The 22,181-nt window shown below is 27.2% G+C and overlaps 3 protein-coding genes across 3 annotated transcripts; 2 read left to right on the top strand and 1 right to left on the bottom strand.

Moving 5' to 3' along the window:
- The first annotated feature begins 505 nt into the window (after positions 1 to 505).
- On the top strand, positions 506 to 1,437 carry LOC112601476 (phosducin-like protein). Its single transcript, XM_025349123.1, has one exon. The coding sequence runs from the start codon at positions 658 to 660 to the stop codon at positions 1,417 to 1,419; it is 762 nt and encodes a 253-aa protein (XP_025204908.1). The 5' UTR covers positions 506 to 657; the 3' UTR covers positions 1,420 to 1,437.
- LOC112601475 (cyclin-dependent kinase 7) lies at positions 1,410 to 3,258 on the bottom strand. Its single transcript, XM_025349122.1, has 8 exons — positions 3,160 to 3,258; positions 2,947 to 3,006; positions 2,765 to 2,873; positions 2,508 to 2,680; positions 2,138 to 2,443; positions 1,840 to 2,012; positions 1,652 to 1,773; positions 1,410 to 1,538 (listed from the first exon to the last, which is right to left on the bottom strand). Exons 1-8 carry the CDS (start codon positions 3,211 to 3,213, stop codon positions 1,498 to 1,500), a joined length of 1,038 nt encoding a protein of 345 aa, XP_025204907.1. The 5' UTR covers positions 3,214 to 3,258; the 3' UTR covers positions 1,410 to 1,497.
- Positions 3,259 to 6,541: 3,283 nt separating this feature from the next.
- On the top strand, positions 6,542 to 21,850 carry LOC112601490 (attractin-like protein 1). Its single transcript, XM_025349145.1, has 22 exons — positions 6,542 to 6,953; positions 7,634 to 7,837; positions 9,185 to 9,313; positions 9,499 to 9,695; positions 10,307 to 10,480; positions 10,556 to 10,635; positions 11,600 to 11,930; positions 12,043 to 12,226; positions 13,148 to 13,462; positions 13,540 to 13,701; positions 14,735 to 14,921; positions 15,008 to 15,178; positions 15,248 to 15,431; positions 15,647 to 15,814; positions 17,010 to 17,153; positions 17,271 to 17,420; positions 17,600 to 17,764; positions 19,039 to 19,255; positions 19,341 to 19,419; positions 20,388 to 20,525; positions 20,591 to 20,705; positions 21,457 to 21,850. The coding sequence occupies exons 1-22, from the start codon at positions 6,688 to 6,690 to the stop codon at positions 21,615 to 21,617; spliced, it is 3,921 nt and encodes a 1,306-aa protein (XP_025204930.1). The 5' UTR covers positions 6,542 to 6,687; the 3' UTR covers positions 21,618 to 21,850.
- The last annotated feature ends 331 nt before the right edge of the window (positions 21,851 to 22,181 follow it).

Genomic DNA, 22,181 nt, shown 5'->3' on the forward strand with positions numbered 1-22,181 from the left:
TCCAATAATTCATATAAAAACACAATGGAGCAGTAATAAAGTAGAAAAATGGTATTGATGGTAATAATATGATATGATTATAGATTATACAACAAAAGTATTTGTACGAAAGTACCATTTAGTACATTTTTATAAAAAAAAATCCGAAATATGCAATTTTGTGCAACATCAAACTTTCTTTAAATTAATCTACATCTCTTGATTTTTAGTTTGTTTTTATAGAATTTAGGACATACCATAAAAAAAATGAAATTGTACGGGAATCCAGTATATAGTTATGAGTTATGACGTGTGCTGTGGTTTTAGACTTAAAGTGTTTAAAAATTAAAAAAGTAATAAGTATTAAAGAATAACCATAAACGTATATGTAATAATATCTATAGGAATACCGAATATCAATATCTTTTAAATACAGTGCAACCACAAAACAAATAAAAGTTGTATTTAATATATGGTATTACCGTTTTACTGTGATAAGAGTATTGATTAATGTTTAGTGTTTACTTTACTTGACAGTTGATACTTGATATTTGACACTAGGAAAGTACTAAGTAGCACTAACATAGTTGAACCTAAGTTTTTGGAATTAAAGCAATAAAAACACAATTTTTAATATAAAATAGTGTTATATAGTGATTTTCTATTACTTTATTCACCATGACAGATTTAGAAAGTAAATTGCTGGGTGAAAAACTTCATTATTATTGTAGTAGCAGTGATGAAGATGAACCAATGCTCGACAGAGATCCTCCCAAACAATCAAAGTCAGACTGGGATGGAACATCGTCAAACACTGGACCAAAAGGAGTACTGAATGATTGGGAACAATACAAACGACAACAATCTGCTCAAAGAGTACAGCAAGAAAAAGATGTATTAAAGCAGATAAATGATAGGGCTCTAACATGCAAGTCAGAAATTGAAGAATTGGATGATCAATTTCTTGCTGAATACCGTAAAAAACGCATGAAGGAAATGATGGCTAAGACTCAAGAAGTACCAGAATTTGGTAAAGTCTTTGATTTATTAACCGGGGAAGACTTTTTAAATGCAGTTGAGAATGAAAATCCCTATGTAACTGTGATTGTGCACGTTTATGAACACAATGTGCCAACATGTTCAATTATGAATTCATGTTTGAAAGTTCTATGCCATGAATTTCAAAAAACAAAATTTTGTAAACTAATTGGTTCAAGTGCTGGTATGAGTTTAAACTTCAAAATGTGTGGTGTTCCAGCTTTACTCGCATACAGGGCAGGACAACTTATTGGAAACTTTGTGCGGATTACAGACGAACTAGGCGATGACTTTTATGCAGGTGATGTAGAGAACTTCTTGATTGAACATGGTGTTCTTTCAGATAAATCATGTATACCTTCTATAATAACCAGTGATAATAACAGTGATGATGATATTTAAATTAATTTTAATGTGTACAAAAATATAATATACAACGTTAATTTAAGGAATTATTTTGTATTGATTTGCTTAACATACTTATGCAAAGTTATCAAAGACTAAACGTTTTGGTTGTGTACCTAAAACAAATCATAATTTTTAATCATATAATTTGTAAAATTAAATATAATTTTAATTAGTGGACATTAAAATTTTAAAAAATCATTTGTATTTTAGTTAAATTCATAATTACCTCCTTCTGAATAATCAGTAAATTTCCTTTTTTGTCCCTTTGTATCCTGATCTTCTGGATTACTTTCTCTGATACAGGACGGTATTGGTAGTTGACTACCTAATGAAGGCGGTGGTCGATTACTGAAAATGTATATGAAAAGTTAGTAAATGCATTGAACAGTTAAAAATCTTGAAATCTATATTTACCTAAAGTATGGCATTTGTAATGCTTCAGAACATGTAGGTCTCATCAATGGATTTACATTAAGCATGCCACCAATTACATCTAATAATTCATTTGGAGCAGCAGTGAATATTTCTCTTAAAGGAATTGCTGGAAATTTTTTGAATACCACATAATCAGACAATTTAGCTACACCCTAAAAAATAGATATTAAAATGTAATGTTTTATTATATTATTGAGTAACTAATAGATACAATAGAATATATGAAGTTAAATATACAAGAAAATATTTCTACAAAATAATAATTTAAGGTTGTTACCGGCCAAGATTCTTCATTTGGTGATCCTAGGGTAGTAAATATTTTAGTTAATTGGTCTAAATCAGATTCACCAGGTAAAAATGGAACTCTAAGTAAGAGTTCTGCAATTATACAGCCAACTGCCCAAATGTCAACAGAAGGTCCATATGCCCGGGCACCAAATAACAGTTCTGGAGCTCTGTAAAATCTGGTAACTACTCTATGTGTGTGTAAACGATCTGGTGTTCCAAATCTTTTTGCTAAACCAAAATCAGCAATTTTTAATATACCTTTTTTATTCACTAATAGATTGTTTGGTTTTAAATCCTGTAATAAATCAGAATGGTATTTTTAATTTTACATATTTGCATTAAGTAAACAAAATTCTTACTCTATGTAAGATCCAATTCATGTGTAAATATTCCAATCCTTTGAGTGTCATTATTGTATATGCTTTAATGTGAGACTGAGTGAATACTATTGATGAATCTTTAATAATAACTTCAAGATCTGTGTCCATAAAATCATATACTAAAGATATATTTGACAAATGACCAAAAACATCTAAAAAAGATTTAAAAAAAAAATACCAATAGGTACATCAGTACATGTTTAGATTACTTAGATTTTAATTATTCAATTGTATACCAAATAGAGCAATGATATTTTCATGATCAAGTTCAATAAGAAGTTTTATTTCTCTTAAAGCTGTACGATTAACACCATCTTTGGCATCTTCTACAGTACCAACTTTAATCTAAAGGAAAAAATAATTTTTTAAATATATATTTCCAACAATATATATAACAATTAAGTCTAATAAAAATTACCTTTTTGACAGCTACAATGTTATTAGTGACTAAATCTTTAGCCTTATACACCGTGGCAAACTAAATAATATAAATAAAATAAAACACATGAATAAATATTATTATAATTCTTATTTTGATACTAAATAACTTTTGTTATAAAATTATATAAATATTTTATCCATATTGTAAAAATATTAATATTTAAAAGAAATACAATTTATTATACATTACCTGTCCTTCGCCCAAAAATTCAATGATTTCATATTTTTTTGATTTGGAATCCATTATTACAAAAAAAGAAAAGAAGAAAATCTGCTTATAATTATAAATTGGTAAAAAAGTTTGGATGGAACAATTTTGTCAAAAATGTTATCCAAAATGTTGATTTTATACAATATATTATAAATATTCATTACATAAACATAGTCAATCGACTGAAATACTCAGTATACCACGATATTATAGTTGCAATATTCGTAAACTTAACATCTTAATTATGAATACACTATGACGAATACCTAAGTAATAAAATCAATTTATAAGATGGTTCAAATTTTAGTAGTATGTCGTATAGTATATAGTTCGAAAATCGTATCCCAAAGGGCAAAGATTATAATTTATGGTAACTGGAATAGACAAATCACGAACTCACGGTTAGAAATATAAGAAATATGAAGTTAGTAGTTACTGATCGACGATAGTACATTTAATGTATAAATATCGTGTATTAAATTTGTAATTTGTAGTATTTGTACTGTTATAGTGTTGTGATTACTCATTCATCATTCAAAATAATGATAGAGTAAAGTCTAGTGAGTGTCTACCACGATCTACGGTTATCGCTTAATATCATTCGAAAAATAAACCTAACCTCAAATCTCATAATCACAATATTGTTAGTTTCATACATAGACGATAGACCTCAAAACTCTAATTTGTAGGAATATTAGTGTATCGTGTATCCATTGTACACTGATTTTCCAATGGGTATTGCAAATCTATACCCCATAAGAACCCGTATTAAACTCAAAAAGTGTCTTTTCTGGTTATTCTGCGCATAAACCTTATGAATTTATGATCTATGTGACTATGTCATCTATGGATTCATAATATGATAACCAGGACTCCGGAGATCTCATGTAAAATAACTGTTAAACTGAACAAAAAATTATTTTCAAATTATTTTTAGATTATAAATTATATTTTTTTTTTACTAACTTAAGAATTTCCACTAGTTTCTTCTATCGAATCTATTATGTTACCTATGTCAACGCGAGCGTCCATAGACAAAAAATTACATTATCGTATTTACTAAAATTAAATTTAATGTTCAAACTTCAAATCGCGGTTAGATTGAAACTTAATTAAAGTAATTCAGCTTAACTTTGATTCAAATTATTTATTTATTATGTCATAAAATTATTATTTTCTTTCAAATAAGAGAAGCATGTTTGATGTTAACATTGTTAACTATTTTTAGTTTTTACTAAAATTAATATAACATTTTAAATGAATTTCAGTTGAAACATTTAAAAAAAAAATCAGGTACACCTTTATGTTTTAATTTTTATTATTTTGATAGTCACTGATACTAATGACAGAGAATACTTACATATGATAATGTGAGACATATTTAAAGGAAGACTTGGGAAATTCATTGATCTCTTTAAAAATTTTATTGGATTGTTTAGAGGCGTTCTATTGCTATTTGCTAGTGACTTTACTATTATTTGAATTATATTTTATATTAATATATACATTTTTTTTTTTTTTTACTGTGGTTTTGGAACTACTGTTAAACTTTTGTAAATCTTTATAAACGGTATATCCACGATAGTTTGTCAGACGATCTCTTCTACAGTGAACGTATATTGGAGATTGATCTATGGTTTTGGTGCAACATAAAAACGTGTGATATTCAACATAACAGACGCAGCGTAGTGAATGTGAGTAGCTATTGGTTTGGCCGTATTTCTGACAGTTTAAACGTTGAGATCATTAAGTTATTTTGCGACGTTTGTATTTTTCTTCAATTTTAACTTAAGTATAAAGCACGGATGTTATATTATATAGCAATATTGTTATCTCACTTAATATGACTCGGCTAGTTAACGATTAAGATTAAATTTGAATGTCATATATTAATTAATCGTAAGGTCGTTTATCGAAAGTCTCTTGTTAATCGCAAGAATTTTTGTTCATCTTATGAATGAATTATGACAAATGTTATAAAATTGAGAAAACGCCCTTTAATTGTCAAAAAAATATACAAAAGTTTCAAAAAAATTACCTTAAAATAATCACTTATACCCAAAACACATTTTATACTTAGCAACTGACGTTTCGAAACATCAGAAAAAAAAGATGTCTTTGCATCAAAACCCAGGCCTAAGTGTAATCAATGTTGAAAACAATTTTCTTAATTCTTTTTATTAGTTTTTAAATAGTTGCATAGTAGTTTCCATTGTATTTTGGAATTAATTATATTAATATTATTAATTTGGATAAAACAATAATTTTCTTGTACAATTCTATTATAATATTATAATATCTAATTAATTTTTTAGTCGATTGTAGGAATTGAAAAACTTTTTCCGTTCATTTGTAATATTTTAGCGTCACTTTGGCATTTTATAGCGAATGTCAAGAGAGAGTGCTGGTTAGACAATCAACAAATGATGGAGTTTTTCTTATGAATAGCTTTTAAAGTTAGGTAAGTAAAGATTATATTTTTCAGCGTTAGACATTAATAAATTAATCTAAATATTTTTAAAATTCTATTGTGTTCTTAAATTAAATAATAATATACGTGAAGAAGCAAACATTTTTAATTTTTACGAATAATATTTTACTCATTATAAAATCTATTTTGTTATAATTTTTTTGTAAAACAACAAAATACCAAACTAGAACCATAAGAAATGTTTTAATGCTGTGCTGGGTGTCAATTATGTCACACGAAGATTTAGAAAATAAATAAAATAATAATATGAACAATAAATACATTTTCAAAACTATTATGTTAATTTAAAACTTATTTTTTTAGTGTAATATATCTAATAACTTTATAAGTATCAGTATTTACTATTTAGTATAAGCATTCAATCTATTATTAATCACGTATTGTAAGTCTACAATGCACATTAAATTTATGTAATTTACATTAGATACCGAGATAACTAGTTTTTTCTATAGTCAACTAGTTCCCCTTGGTTATTTAGATCCCTCGATAAATTTATTCCATTTGTGTCATTTAGACCCTCAGAAGTCAAAACGCAGATGTAAAAATACCATAGCCTGATCAGTCTTTGAAAAATACTAAATACTATATTTTTATATACCTATCGCAGTGTCGCACAGAATAGATTACATTTTAATTTATTCTTGGTCTGTGTTTAGCTCAAGGGGATCTAGTTAACCGGGGATCTAGATGGCCGACCATATGATCTTAAACCATAGTGACAACTGACGATTGTGTTTTCTGCTTGCGTAGCGCGTGTGCGACGAAGACGACGATCTGACGTGATTAGAGAGTGACGGAGTGAGATAACAACGAGATCGTCATGATTCGGAACACTAACAAAAAAAAAGTAAACAATAATAATAATAATTAATAACTAATAAGTAATATTAGTTATAAGTTATTTCTGTTAAGTATTTATTATTAACTATTAATTGTTAGATAGGATAGGAAAAACTTGAGCTCGCTGTCTCAAAAAATTCGGTATTTCGATCAGACCTCGACGATTGCCGCACGTCATGAAAAATGCCTTGTTTGACATGTTCCTGTTTCTTTTCAAGTCCAAATATCGACGGAAACGGGTCATCTCAACAATGATGACCACAGCTGTCTCCAATTTTGTTCTGTTACTGGTATTCATTTTTGGTATGGTTTCTGTGGTGCAATGCTCACTGGACCGGTGTAAAGATGTCGAATGTGGCAATGGCATCTGTCTTAATGGAACGTGCCTATGCCATGACGGATGGCAAGGTCCGCAGTGCCAATATTGCGGTGGAAAAGTCAAGTGAGTGACCGCCTCACATAAAGTACTGATACCATAATTGCTATGTTATGACACGGTGAAGACATCTAGTTCACTTATAAATTTCCCCTGTAATGTGGGTCAACCAGTTGGCATATCACTTAATGAAGTTTTTGGTTTTGATTTATCTCTAAGAGTATTAGTTTCATTTTCATATGTTTATATACTCTATATTAAATTTACATTATATTTTGTATTCATGACCTAATTTATGTCATCAGAAAGAATTTATAAACATACTTATTACCAAGTTTATTACTAATAATTCTTAAAAATGTAGATTGTATAGTTTTTAAAATTGTTTAATCTGTTAACTTTTCTCCACTTCCATAATATGTAAGTTCAGAATTAAAAAATTATTAAGTTTGCTCTAGTATGGAAAATGCAGTACTACAACCAATTTTAAATTAATTATGCAATTTACTACTTAATACTAAATTATTAATGTTTTTAATTAGTAATTATTGATATATTTTTAACAAGTAATATAGTTTAAAATTAATCTTAATTTTTTATAATAGAATCATATTCATTAAACAGAATAATATTTAATTTAAACCTTTGAAAGTTGAATTGTATTTAAGATATTATTTTAATATTAAATTTATATATAATATGTAGTTTTATAATATATCTTATTATTAAGTTCAATTTTATTCCAGATTAAATGGAACTTCTGGTTTCATTTCTGATGGTATTGGTAACTACTCACTGGATGTGAAGTGCAGTTGGCTTATAGAAGCTGGAAATTCCACTAATTCGACAATCAGATTGCATTTTGAAGAATTCATTACTGAATGCGGTTGGGATCATTTATACATATATGATGGCGACAGTGTTCACTCTCCACTACTTGGTGTTTACAGGCATGTATTTTCCACAGTTAAACATTTCTATTACAAAAAATCACTACAATGTTTGTTAGAACTTAGAATGAAAATAATCCTAGGCCTTGGTTAAGTCCATGTGATTATAAAATAAAATATTTATTTATTAGTATGGAGTATGGTTAGTATGAGATATCAACTACAGAGACCAAAATACAGAGCATAAACCTAGCTACTACCAGTTTTGCTATAAGCAAATAATTATCTTTTATTTTATGGATATAAACATGTTACTACAGTAAGTCCTCGTTTAACATAGTAGTTAGGTTCCAGAAAATACAACAGTAATTGAAATAAAAAGTTAAATTAAACATTTTACTCACGCTTTATTAAAATAGGGATTTAAACTTCTGCGACATGATAGTGAAACAAAGTTAAATGAAGGTAACGATAAACGAGGACTTACTATATATTATGTAAATACATTATACTGGGTAATTCATTTAATGTAACTCACCACTTCAAAAACTTAATGTCTTTATATATACTTTTGTTGCATAATGTTGTTGTTAAAAAGACCTTTTTTTTAAGAATGATATTTTTATTATTTTTACTTTTTAGTGACGACATGCATTTTTAATTTCTCATTTTAAAGCTGAATACTTTTTAGAGTACTTTTATGTATAAAAATTAAATTTTAGAGAATTAGTTTATGAGTAATATTTAAAGTTTAAATGAGTAAAGTTTTGTGGTACAAGAGCACCTCACAAAATATTGGTCCACTAATTTACTACTCCACTCATCTAAACTATATTTATAGCTATAAAAATACTTGTCAAAAATTTGATTTTAATAGATTCAAATACTCTAAATAATATTATTACTTATAATGTAAAATTTAATGTTTAAAAATGGTAAAAAAATATAATTTTTTTCAATGATGTTTTGTAATAACATAAAGTTATTTAAAACATATGTTTTTAAAAATATTAGTATTTTTTGAAATAACAAATGTTTTACATTTCATGTCTACAATAAATCACATTGTATACTGAATGTGTACTTATACATACATACATTTCTAAGAGTTCTGGTTTATTCAAACGTATAATGATAATAAATATTGTTAATTCTATGAAAACTTCCAAACAGTTCATTTTGTTGGCTTAGATATGATTTTCAGTACCTATGAAGTATGTTTTTTTTTTGGTATTTGAATTTTTCCATTTTTTTCATTTACAATAGGCATTTGTTCAAACCGTTTACAACAAAAAAAAACACTTCAAACTAACTCACTGTCTTTTGGGATTTCTACTATATTGAAACCTTGAATAAAACAATGGTATAAAATCATTATTAAAATGTGATAATAATTTTTATTTTCAGTGGTCTTATGTATTCAAAAGATTACTCTCTGCAGAGTGTACCAGAAATAGTTGCTCATTCCGGATTTGCACTGTTACATTTTTATAGTGATATTGCTTATAATTTATCCGGTTTTAATATTTCTTACAGGTATGTTAAAATATATATGTAACAAAAGTTATAGACAAAAATATCATTTTATATAAAAATGTTAAAATTAGTTATTGGAAGTCAATATATTCAAGCATAAATATTATTTAAATATTAAAGATATTATCTTTGCAAAATAGAATTTAATTCAACAAGAATAAAAACTTATGTATAAAATATTTCAGTTTAAACACTTGTCCAAGTACAACATCTGCTAAAGAATGTTCAGGACATGGCGTTTGTGTAGATTCTGTATGCACGTGTGATGCACAGTTTATTGGTGAAGCTTGTCATATTCCTATTTGTCCAAATAAGTGCACAGCTAGCAATGGTGTATGTGATAAGGAACAACATCGTTGTGTCTGCAATCCAAAGTATAAAGGTAAATTAATTATTTAGATGTGTATTCAATTTCATATTAATAATTAAGGTTTGGTTTTAAATACTCCCCCCTCCCAAAAAAAATGCATTTTAATTTTATTATTTATTTAGTTTATATAAAATTAGAATGCAAGCATTCATAAAATATGCAACATGTTAAATGCACCGGCAGTACTTTTTACGTAATATGCAACACAACTAATCAGCCATTCACACACACTGTTATAATATTATTTTTTAATATAAAAATACTCCAATAAAAATTATATCCAATTATATTGGCTAATTAGTTGGTATGATATAAAGATAAATTTCAGCCTTTGTCATATTAAAAACCAAATAATCTGATGTTATATAGTTCAAAATAAAAGTGATCTATATTACATAGTACTATGTTTATATTTAAATGTAGATAACATTTTTAGTTTTAACACAAGAATTAAGTCAAAAATGTCTTTAAAAATTAAAAAAATACATTAAAAACATTAGAATGCCCCAACAAAGTTTTGTAATTACAACATGGTTAGGTTAGGTTATTGTGTAAGACATTCCAAAAAAAAAAAATACAAATATATTAAAATTTAAATCCTATTAATAATTATGATTTTGTAGGTGATGACTGCAGCCAAGTAGCTGAACACGGTTACTGGGAAGTATTAAAGACAAGTGATTTTGTTCCTCAAGGATCTGCTTCTCATACAGCAGTCGTATGGCAAGACTCTATGTATATTGTTGGGGGAGAGTCTTTCAAAAAAGGACATATGTTATATGTTTATGATTTCAATGGTAAATTACTAATTATTTATATCTATATTAATCTATGAAATATATTGCTTCTTTTTTTATTTTATTTTATATTAGGTCATGTATGGGAAACTCCACATGTAATAAGCAAAACAGCACCAACAATACGATATGGACATTCTTCTGTGCTGTTTGGTGTATGTATATTGTATATATAAACAATAATTTAGTTAGTGTTGTAAATGCTGTAATATGATACTCTCAAATCTCAGTCAGTATCTAGATAAAGATACAAGTATCCTAAGAGAATTCTAAGATACATTTAAAAACAAACTATTTTCTTTTTAAAGATTTAATAGTAGAATAAATAATACATTATTTAAAATAAATACAATTATTTTTATGTCCGACTTCAAAAATAATTTTATATATATAATTAAGTTTTTGTCAATAAAAAATATTTATGTATTTTATGATACATCAAAGTTTAAGGAAATAAAATAAATTGTATTGTGTTTAATAAATAAGTATAAAATAGATGATAGTGAATATAATATCTACCTATTAACCCTATTAATAATAAAAAATAAATTAATTTAGATTTCAGTATTTGTTTTTAAATAAAATAAGATTTCAAAACATACATCAAATAAATTTCTTTTTGGAGCTAATATTTGTCCTCCAATACTAAATAATCATTTAATTGAAGCGCTATAACGGAGAAACAAAATATTTCATAAATACTGTATAAACAAACTAAATGTCTTAAGAAATTATATCGTAATAGTTCTCATAAATATCTTAAACAGTATATCTATAAGACTTGAGTGATTATTATTTTCAGTATTATTATCAATCATTATTATTCTCTAAACTTAAATATTTAAAAAATTATGTTCAGAAGTCTCTCATACATAGTTTAAACAAATAATGTTTAAATTCTTTAATTTAATAATTATTGTACCCAATTCAAAAAGCATCTTTGATATTTCTATTAAGATATTGATATAGACTCATTAAAAAAAAAAATAATACCTAGATAGAGAAATATAAGATATTACATATTATATTTATAAGCTTGATCTTAAATACATTGTAATACTGAATATAATAAATATTTAATAGTGAAAAATCTTATGCAAAATTACAATTTTTTTTTAGGACAAGATATATGTTTTTGGAGGAGTAAAAGAAGATGGTATTGTGTGTAATGAATTATGGGCTTATGATATAAGTGCAAAATCCTGGGAAAATGTTACAGTCAATACTGGGTTTTGTGAAAGTAACCTTATGAACATTGGTTTCACAAATCAAGCTTTGTGTGGACCATTGCGCAGTGCTGGACACACAGCAACATTAGTGCCGCCTTCATTTATATCACAATCTACTTCAACTGGATCTGGTCCTAAATATGTAACAGAACGAATGATTATTATTTTTGGACATTCTCCTACTTATGGTTTTATGAATTTTGTTCAAGAATATTATTTTGGTAAGTCATTTAATTAATGTTATTGTTTATTTTAATAATTAAAATTGTTTTATTTGCTAATTTTATTGATTAAAAAATAATATTGATATATATTTATTTATTTTTTTTGTAGGGACTAGAGAATGGGCTGTTGTAAAGACTAAAGGATATCCAGTAAAAGGTGGATATGGCCACAGCGCTGTTTGGGATCCTGTAACAGAACGTATTCTTGTATATGGTGGCTACGTGTCAATGAGTCCTCTTCAATCAGCTTTATCTTCAAAACTTTATGCATATGATCCTTACTCACATACATGGTAATCTTTATTATTGATTATACTTCTTAGTTTCTTCAATTCTTTTCTTTAATTTACTTAGGAAACTATGGAGAATAATTAAAAATAACATCTATTAAGTGATGAATAGATATGATTCCTAGGGGTTCTATGTTATGATATCTTTGGGCAAAATATCTTTTAACTTGATTTTTTTTTTAAAATCTTTTTTAATTATACTTAATTTAATACATTATTATACATAACAAATTTAAATTATTATTAAAAAAATCTAATTCATTTATCATAATTTAAACTTTAATCACATTAAAAATCTTAATTAGAAAAAATAAAAATCTAATTTTTAAATTATTTTTTAATGCTGTATATTGTAAGATATATCTATTAAATATTGAACTTGGTATTTCAACACAATAAGTTTGATTAAATAAATTCCATCTAATTAACCAATAAAGTCTTATCTTAATGATGTATGAAAACATAGTAAACTTGCAACTATTTTCATGCTAGCTATATACTCTTACATGTACACCTTGTGCAAACATTGTGGTGAGCACAAGAATATAGCGGAAGTGACTCATCTTGTGACTCCAGGCCTTTGACTCATGACTGAAAACTATTTCAAAAGAGAGTGCTAATTAGGTGAAGCGAGTCGAGATGAGTAAACCAATTATGTTTTTGAGCTCATCTTCCTTGTGCTACATTCAAAAGTATAGAGTTAGCATCAAATTTCCAAATATTTTGTACAATTAAATATAAAATTTTAATCACTAATGTAATAATATGTAATAAGTTGATACAAATCAGTATAAAATATATTTTGGCCGGTCACCAATTTCTAATATCTAGATAGAGTTACTTGCAACTTTTTGAAACAATTAGCACAAGAAGATTGATAACAGAAAAATAAATAAAAATGTTTATAATTTATTTTGCTTACAGGTATTTAATGAGTGATGGTCCAAGTGGTAGGTTTTTACACAGTGGTTCTATGTTGAGTCCTTCTGGAGGTTTAATGTTGATATATGGTGGAAACATACATAATGATACTGGAGTAAATTTGGTTTCATCTGGTGGTCAGTGTTATACTGCACAACCATTACTTTATGATACTTATTGTGACTCTTGGACACAAATGGCATTGCCTTCAAATTTATTTACCAGTCTTATGCGATTTGGACATTCTGCAATAACATTTGAAAAATCTATGTATATTTATGGTGGTTTCAACGGCCAAATGCTCAATGATATCCTCAAGTACAAAATAATTAAACTGTTTAATATTTCTAGTGTTCTTACTAATAATTTGTTTAACTTTTATTTTTTATATTTAGATTTTCTCCTGGAAATTGTTCATCAAATAATATGATAACTAATTGCTTGAATAGTCGTCATTTTGGTGTAAAATGTGTGTGGGATAATGAAAAAGCTATTTGTTTACCATTTTCAGATATCCCAGTCATGCCAACCAGTATAGATTTTGAATCAACTTATAGGTAATATAAATATAAAGTATTGATTTAGATGACCCCCGCTACTTAGGTTTAGTTGACGCTCATCATTTGCATCTCTTGTGTTATCAATATTTAATCATTTGTTATCAAATGTGGGTACTGCAGATAAAAAAAGTATCGAAATTATATATGTTAGGTATTTGTATGAAATTCACTTTTTAGATATTTTAAGAATAATGTTTGGTAAAATTCATGTAGTAAAATGGAAACTTTCTTAGGACGGTTTGAAAATAGGAGGTGCTAGTTGTATTGTTGAGATTGATAAGAGTTTATTTGTCAAGTGTAAAAATAATGTAGGTTGAATACTGTTTGATTAATGAGTATTTGATGACATATGTCATGAGAATAATGAGTGGTTTGTCATATGTGTACTCGATTGGTCGAAAAATTTGTTTTTGTCAGTGGTTTGTGAATGTATATGAGTTGGATCAACTATTTTATCTGATTCCTAGTGAATATAGTAATATTCAATAAATGGCTTTTATAATATTCAATAGTGAACCATAATTATAACTTTATGGATCTTATAAATGGAGTTCAGACCCAGAATGTTAAAAGGATGTGGGAAAGCACTAAATTGGGCAACAAGAAACAATGAGGAGAGTTATGAGAAACCTACTAGGTTCTTATTTGGCAGAGTTTATGTGGCGAAGTAAATTAATCAAATGTGGTCCGTTAACTGAAATGTTGAAGAACATAGCAGAATTTTGGCCTTTTGCATAATTTATGATAGCATTTGTATTTCTAATTTAAATATATATTCTACAACAGTATGTTAAGTACTTTTAATAATTTCCGAATCATTTTTATCTGCAGTATAAGCATTTTATAACAAATTATTAAAACATGGAAAACACGAAAGATGTAAATGGCGGGGGAATACTTTCTTTGGTGGGGGTCAACTAGACCAGAACCAAATTTATTTTTACATCAAAAAAATTAAATGATTTTTTTTTTCTAATCCTTTAACATTGTTAATATTAAAATGTATTGCTTTATAAATTAAAAATTGTAGCCGTTGTCCGGAAGAAAGTAAGTCACAAGTCACTGGAATTATAGATCAGTGCAAACGACAAATTACATGTGAATCATGTGTTCATACTCATCGTTGTGGCTGGTGTCCGTTATCTAATTCCTGTGTTCATGATATAGAACAATGTACTACAATGAATAGAGATGATATTCCATATCGTAGTGAACGTGTAAGTGTATAGCCTGATGACTGAGTTATGTTCTATTGTTGCTTATATCTAAATGTCCATTATACATGATGATTTTGTTTTTGCAGCCAATAACATCTGGTTATCAATGTACTAATGAAAATACTGACCATATGCGTTGTAACCATCTTCACTCTTGTCAATATTGTGTTACTCATGCTGGATGCCATTGGAATTCCAAGATTGAAGTTCCTATTTGTGTACCAATCACAAACAAATCTATGATCCAAGATTTTACAGTTAGTTTTTTCTCCCTAGTATATCATTTTATAATTACAATTTAATAAACTCTTTATCTTTCTACATAGTCACCAGATGTATGTGAAAGTGTTTGTGATCATTATACTGAGTGTACTAATTGTACAAAAGATGAATGTATTTGGTGTCAGAATAATGAAAGATGCATTGACAAAAATGCATACACGTCTTCATTTCCGTACGGTCAGTGCAGAGAATGGACAACAGATGAACACCGTTGTAGAACTTCACCAGGTGAGTAATTGCTAATGCTAATGAGTGATTGAATTTCCTAATGTTATATTTTTAATGTTTGATATTTTAAAGCTTAACTTTAATATACGAAATATTTTACTTGAAATATAAATAAAAAAATTAATTTATAAAATATTTTGGTTATGTACTATGATACATTGTAATTGAAAAAAAAAAGAATTTCCAAATTTATTTGAATTGGTAAATTTTTTCAGGTAATTCACAGTGCAATTACTATAGAACTTGTGTTGACTGTCGAGATGATCCAGAGTGTGGTTGGTGTGATGATGGATCTGGAACTGGTTTAGGTTCATGCATGGCCGGCGGCAATACGCCACCCCAATCATGTTCTCAAAATAAATGGTATTTCACTCATTGCCCAAGTGAGTATATGAAATTGAGCTTTAATTAATATAAAAAAAATGTTTTACAAGGTTTAGTCAAGTTAGGTTAGGTTTAGGTATAGGTCCTCAGGGTTCCGCGAAGCTTAAGTATTTTTTTTTCAAAATTTTCTAAAAAATTATTTTAAAATATCTAACTAAAGATTTGTAGAGGCTAGTGAGGAAAAAGATGTTTGTATATTAAATAATAATGTATATAGTATAGTCTACTCTATACTTCTATAATTCATTGTGTACTTATAGTGCTTATACAGTATACAGAAATAATATTTGAATTTTTTTGATAAAAATACTAATTAGTTATGACTGCTTATGATAGCTTGAGCTTCTGAGAAAAAATTAAATTAATACCATTAGTAGAATTTTATTTATGTACAATCTAAAAGATAAATATGTCACAAAAGGCTGTATTGGCACTTTTACCATTTTCAACCACTTATTGTGTGAAACGGGGTTATCCACCTATGTATCAACAAAAACAAAATACTGCAATAGACTTGATGCCAAACCTTATATGATAATAAAACTTTCATCAATAAAGCTCAATATTAAGAATATTTGTAATAATAAAAAGTAATTTTATTTATCTCATTAAAATAGAAATTTAGTCTAATTAAAATAATTTAAGTATTATTATACACCATTATTTTTATTTTTATTTTTTGAATTAAATGTTTTAAACACATTATTATTATATGAAATAATGATAAATTTTACTATAAATAATCCTTAAAAAAATCTAAAAAGCTAAAAAAAAAAAAGAGTTCTTCAATAAAAGTGGACACTAAAAAGTATTCCACAAACAAAAAAGTTTAAGAAATGTTGTTCTACATGATGGAAAAACAAATCATAAAATGATTCAAAATTAATGAAAAAAAAATATTTATATGTGTAACGATAAATTTGAAGAAGAAAAAAAATGTAATGATTATTTTAATGAGTTGAACAATAAATAATATTACTGAGATATTATTTAAAAAGTAATCAATGTATTAATTAAATTTTTTAAGAACTATAGAATTCATAAGAATATTAATAAAATTAGTCAAATTTAGTATAACATTTTTTTGTTTTTTACTTTAAATAAACATAATTAGAATAAGTAGAACTCAGTATTTCTACTTTACATTCTATGGTTTTGTTCATACTAATTCAATCTTGTTTACTAATTACACAGCTTGTCAGTGCAATGGCCACAGCACTTGCATGAACAATACTGATGTGTGTATACACCCGTGTTCAAATAATACTGAAGGCCAAAATTGCGAGACTTGTATTAAAGGATTCTATGGGAACCCAGTAAATGGTGGTGAATGTAAAGGTAACTTTTTGTTTAACCAATTATTCATTATTATTACTTATTAGTATTATTATTTGTTTTAAAACAGTGGGTTAGGTAAAAATAATTAAATTACATTCATGAATTTTAATTTTATAGAATGTCGTTGTAACAATCAAGGTAACCATTGTAATCAAGAAAATGGGAAATGCTATTGTACTACAAAAGGAATAATTGGAGATAATTGTGAAAAATGTGACACAAATAACCATTATCTTGGAGATCCATCTAATTATGGTTCCTGTTTTTGTAAGTAAAATATCTAGTTTAGCCATAGAACAAATAAATTTAGATAGCTGTTTATTCTATTATGTTATATAGTTTTGTCTAAAATAAGAACAATTAACAATATAATATATAAGTATATGCTTCCCTAATACTCCAGTATTCTAATATTTCAAGCCTTACAAAATGTTTTGTTGTTTTAGATGATCTAACCATCGATTATCAATTTACATTCAATCTGTCTAAAAAAGATGATCTGAGATTCACACAAATTAATTTTCAAAATTCTCCTTCTAAATCCGATGTGGATGCTGACTTTAGCATCACCTGTTCGGTGATGGCCAAGATGAACATCACTGTCAGACCAGGTATGATTCAGTAAAAAAATAATATTATTTTTTAATAGAATAATATAGTGGTATATTTATCGGTGACAGCATTAGAACTTAATTAACCTGTAGCTCTTCATTTCTATAATAAATTTATATTAGAAATTAATGTGTCTATTTCAATTTTTGTATAATAAATATGGACACAATTTGTAAAGTTTTTTCAAATACCGACATATTAAATAATTTATATTTCATAAAAATTATATTGGTTCTTAAAAAACAAAATGTACCATAAATTAATTAATTAATATATTAACTAAAAATGTTTATCATTTTTACAATAAACTAAAAATAAAATTTATAATGTATAGGCACTTATAATAGATACTATAAGAGGAGTTCACAGTGTTTTCCTAGGTACTAGGTCTACTGTAGTTTTTTGACATTTTAGTATTTTCTAATTATGTTCAAACTTACTTAATTTTAATAAAAGTATCATAAAAATCATATTATAAAAATTTTTATTTTTAAACTTAAATAGATTGTGGTTTCATATTGGTTTACTTATATTCTGTAGTGTAGTAAAAAGTATAATATACACTCGTATTTTCTATCAATAATTTAGGCATGTACCAATAGATTATTTTAAGACTATACTATTACTTATATTAGTGAGACTAAAAATATATTTCCATCAAAACTGCTCAAGTGCATAAAATATTATATAATGACCAATATATATATATATATATAAAAAAAAATATGTTTGCTTATTATTTTTTATGTCTATAATTTATTATAAGTGCCTTAAACATTAAAATAGTAGGTAATAACTAATTTTTTATTTGTTTATATTATTATTTAAAAGAATTTTTTGTTCATAATAAATAAAATATTTTACTATTATTTATTAATAAAAAACTATAAATGTTATTTTATTAGGATAATTGATCAAATAATATTTTTAATTATCATTATTTTTACTGATACTTATTTACATTTAAATTTTCAATTATCATTAACTAGGTTCTAAGGCTTTAGGCACCTACATAATATTAGAATGGATTAATATTTATACTGAGGTATGTTTTTTTTATTTTTATTTTATTGCATTCAACTTTTTATAAACTTAAAAATATTCATACTGTTCCTCCGACCTTCCATGATTTGGAAATTAAGTATTGATTAGTGACTACAAATCTACAAATTTAATGGTATTTATTTTTTGTTACATAGTATCTAGTGTTCTATTTAATATGTTATTATGTTACAACCTATAAATTTAATTTTTATAATATTTTGTGTTATAGCATCCGGGCCAGAAAAAATGCTACTACCGTTACAGAACTGCACTAACTTCAGGACCAAGTTTTTAAAATCCGAGTACATGTTTGGTACTGGTGACAACATGTCACTGACAACATTCTATGTTTATGTTTACGATTTCAAACCTCCACTTTGGATTCAAATATCGTTTTCTCAGTACCCAAAGTTAAATCTTCAACAGTTTTTCATCACATTTTCTTCGTACGTATCACTTGATCACAGTATAAACTTTAATTATTATTATTATTGTCATTAAACTAGATTTTTTTTTTTTATAACATTGTAGATGTTTCTTGCTGTTGCTATTGGTGGCTGCCATATTGTGGAAGCTCAAACAGAAATACGACATGTACCGTAGAAGACAGGTAGGTTTTATTATTTTTTTAAATAAATAACAAATATCCGCACTTATGACCTCCTACTCTGTGACAATATCAATTAATCATATTGCATTAAAATTCAAATTTTTCAAAACAAAATATTTTGTTTTACCAATACCATATATATTCAATTATACTTATAAATTGACTTGAAAAGTAAAACTGTTCATGCAAAAGTAATAACATTTCATTGTAGACTCCCTCCCATCCCAACCCCTTATATTAAATCTAGCCACTTGCACAATACCTGAATATTTCTGAAAAGGAACTAGATAGATATCGACTATAAACATCTAAATTATTATAGAGACTTTTTTGGTGAATAAATAAACAAGAAAAAACAAAATTAAAGATATTGAGTTAACTATAGTTTATTATTAATTTTTTTCTCACGTTTTTTTGTTGATGAATAATATTGTATTACATATTCCTTTATTTTATTTTTTTATATTGATCTTATTTATGCCCAACAAATAAAGACCATTAGCGTGGATAAAAATAGTAGATATTTTTTGTAAAATTTGGTTAGTACGGTTGGAACACGTGTGTGTATGTGTGTGCGCCATGGATTCGTCACTAAAAACTCGGATTATCGCCCATCCAAGAGCTAGCAACGCCGGCCGATGCTTAACCCAAAACACTTTAGTGACTGAGGCCAACCACCGTACTTTGAGGCTACATATTATTATTATGTCCTAGGGCACAAATTGTACATATTTTTTTTAAATATTAATTAAATATGTTGTGATAATATCTTACCTGAATCTGATGGGTAAAATCCAAAAAATCTGTGAGATTGATACGAATAGTGTTATTTCAATCTAAAAAAATTCAACACATGTTAACATTACGATATATGTAGCTAAATATATGTGATATACTCGTATATATATATATATACAAATGCGTGACAATGTAATAATAATATCATATTATAATGTGTTTGCGAGTAGAGAATGTTCGTGGAAATGGAACAGATGGCCAGTAGACCGTTTTCAGTAGTAGAAGTGGAAATAGAAAAACGCAACGCTGTTCATGGTAACCAAATACCAACCATTTCTGTATCGAGCAATTTAAGAAAACGCAAAATTGTATGTTTTAATAATAATAATTATTGTACAGTTATAATTTTTGTGCTTAAAATATGTTAATACAGGATGTACCGAATCCAGTGGCCTTAGAACCTTGCGCTGGAAACCGAGCAGCCGTATTGACATTGCTCGTCAGACAGCCCACAGGCAACGATAGATTCACACCACACGGATATTCAGGTACATTACGCACCATATTAAATTTTTATTACCTATTCAGATTTTAGAATGGTTTTTTTATCGCAACTTACGTAATATCATAGAAAAAAGTAAAATAATATCTACATGTTTGTTCTTAACTAAGACGTTAGTTTCAACAACTTGAAGCTTATATAGCTCAGGGTTAGTGATTTAGAACTCTACTAGGTAATTATTTAGACTATAATATACTTTTTATCTATGTGTATATTAGGTCAAAATTTCTTAGATCTGCTTCGTCTCTATATTGTTTCATAAGTATAAATTAAAATGATAATTTCAGAAACGCACTAAAATTATTGTCATGCCCATTGATGAAAGGATGAAACGATAAAACAATATGTATTATAAATTGATGAAGCTAACGAGTCTTAAAGCCTGTGCATCTAATGTTTATGATATTGACTAATCTATAAAATCCTCACAATATAAGAAACTAGTTTTGAACGTTTAAATAAAAATGCCTTGTATTTCTTTAAGCCGGTTTCGGTTTCAGTTTCACGCCACAAACTTTACAATTTTCACGACAACTAGTAATAAGCCACATGAGCCATGAACCGCGGATATGAAAATTTGAGAGATAATAACCCCCTTTATCTACCAGTTCCACCTCTATAACATATATTATACGTCGTACGTTTTTCTGGAATTTTTGCCAGACTATTTTGATAATGTATGTGCCTACTACCATTCAGATTAATTGTCTTTGTCATGTGTTTGTCATACAACTCAGGTCTGGCGATAGCATCTGCTCTGGTTGTGGTCGGTAACGTCCAACATTCCAAGACCAATGGAATCGACAACAGCAGTTCTCCGTTGCCGGGAAAAGAAGACGTCCGCTGGACTGGTAGGGGTTTGAAAGCCAGCCAGCATCCGAGCGAAGCGCGAATTTAAGATTACGACGACGACATTCACAATCACTCTTCTTCTTCCCCGGCTTTGTGGTTTTTTCGCGCTGCAGCGTAACATAATAATATAATCGTATAAAATAATACCTACACCTATATATATATATATATATTGTGTGTTTAGTCGAACCCGATAAGACTGATGAGATCGTATATATTATTATAATATACGTTTATACGGTGCATTTATGTAATACTTTATTACTACTATATTTAATATTATAAACAATTATTATAATACTATTAATACTATTACTACTATACTACTACTACTACTACTACTACTACTACTACTACTGCTACTACCTACTACTACTACTATTACTATCACTAGCACTTCTAAACTATCCGTAGGTTTCTGAATGAATCTGATGGCTTTTATCGGATGGTCATCGGATTGATTTATAAACGACACAATGTACGATGGTATCCATATAATAATAATATACATAATAGATACTACCCTAAGCCTGTATTTCTTTATAGTTTTTTATTTTTTTTTTTTTATTGCTGCGTATTGTAGTAGGTAACATACTACATTTTTATTGTA

Source organism: Melanaphis sacchari, unplaced genomic scaffold (assembly GCF_002803265.2).
Source record: "Melanaphis sacchari strain LSU unplaced genomic scaffold, SCAv2.0 Contig79_pilon_pilon, whole genome shotgun sequence".
NCBI classification, from domain to species: domain Eukaryota; kingdom Metazoa; phylum Arthropoda; class Insecta; order Hemiptera; family Aphididae; genus Melanaphis; species Melanaphis sacchari.

What these genes read in the sequence shown, in the direction of transcription:
- LOC112601490 (XM_025349145.1), top strand. Translation starts at nt 6,688, where the DNA reads ATGAAAAATGCCTTGTTTGACATGTTCCTGTTTCTTTTCAAGTCCAAA. An exon ending in ATATGTTTATGATTTCAATG is followed by an intron (nt 10,481 to 10,555) that starts GTAAATTACTAA and finishes ATTTTATATTAG; the next exon opens with GTCATGTATGGGAAACTCCA. An exon ending in CTATGATCCAAGATTTTACA is followed by an intron (nt 15,179 to 15,247) that starts GTTAGTTTTTTC and finishes CTTTCTACATAG; the next exon opens with TCACCAGATGTATGTGAAAG.
- LOC112601476 (XM_025349123.1), top strand. Translation starts at nt 658, where the DNA reads ATGACAGATTTAGAAAGTAAATTGCTGGGTGAAAAACTTCATTATTAT.
- LOC112601475 (XM_025349122.1), bottom strand. Translation starts at nt 3,213, where the DNA reads ATGGATTCCAAATCAAAAAAATATGAAATCATTGAATTTTTGGGCGAA. An exon ending in AATTTTTGGGCGAAGGACAG is followed by an intron (nt 3,007 to 3,159) that starts GTAATGTATAAT and finishes TATATTATTTAG; the next exon opens with TTTGCCACGGTGTATAAGGC. An exon ending in ACATTGTAGCTGTCAAAAAG is followed by an intron (nt 2,874 to 2,946) that starts GTAATTTTTATT and finishes TTTTTCCTTTAG; the next exon opens with ATTAAAGTTGGTACTGTAGA.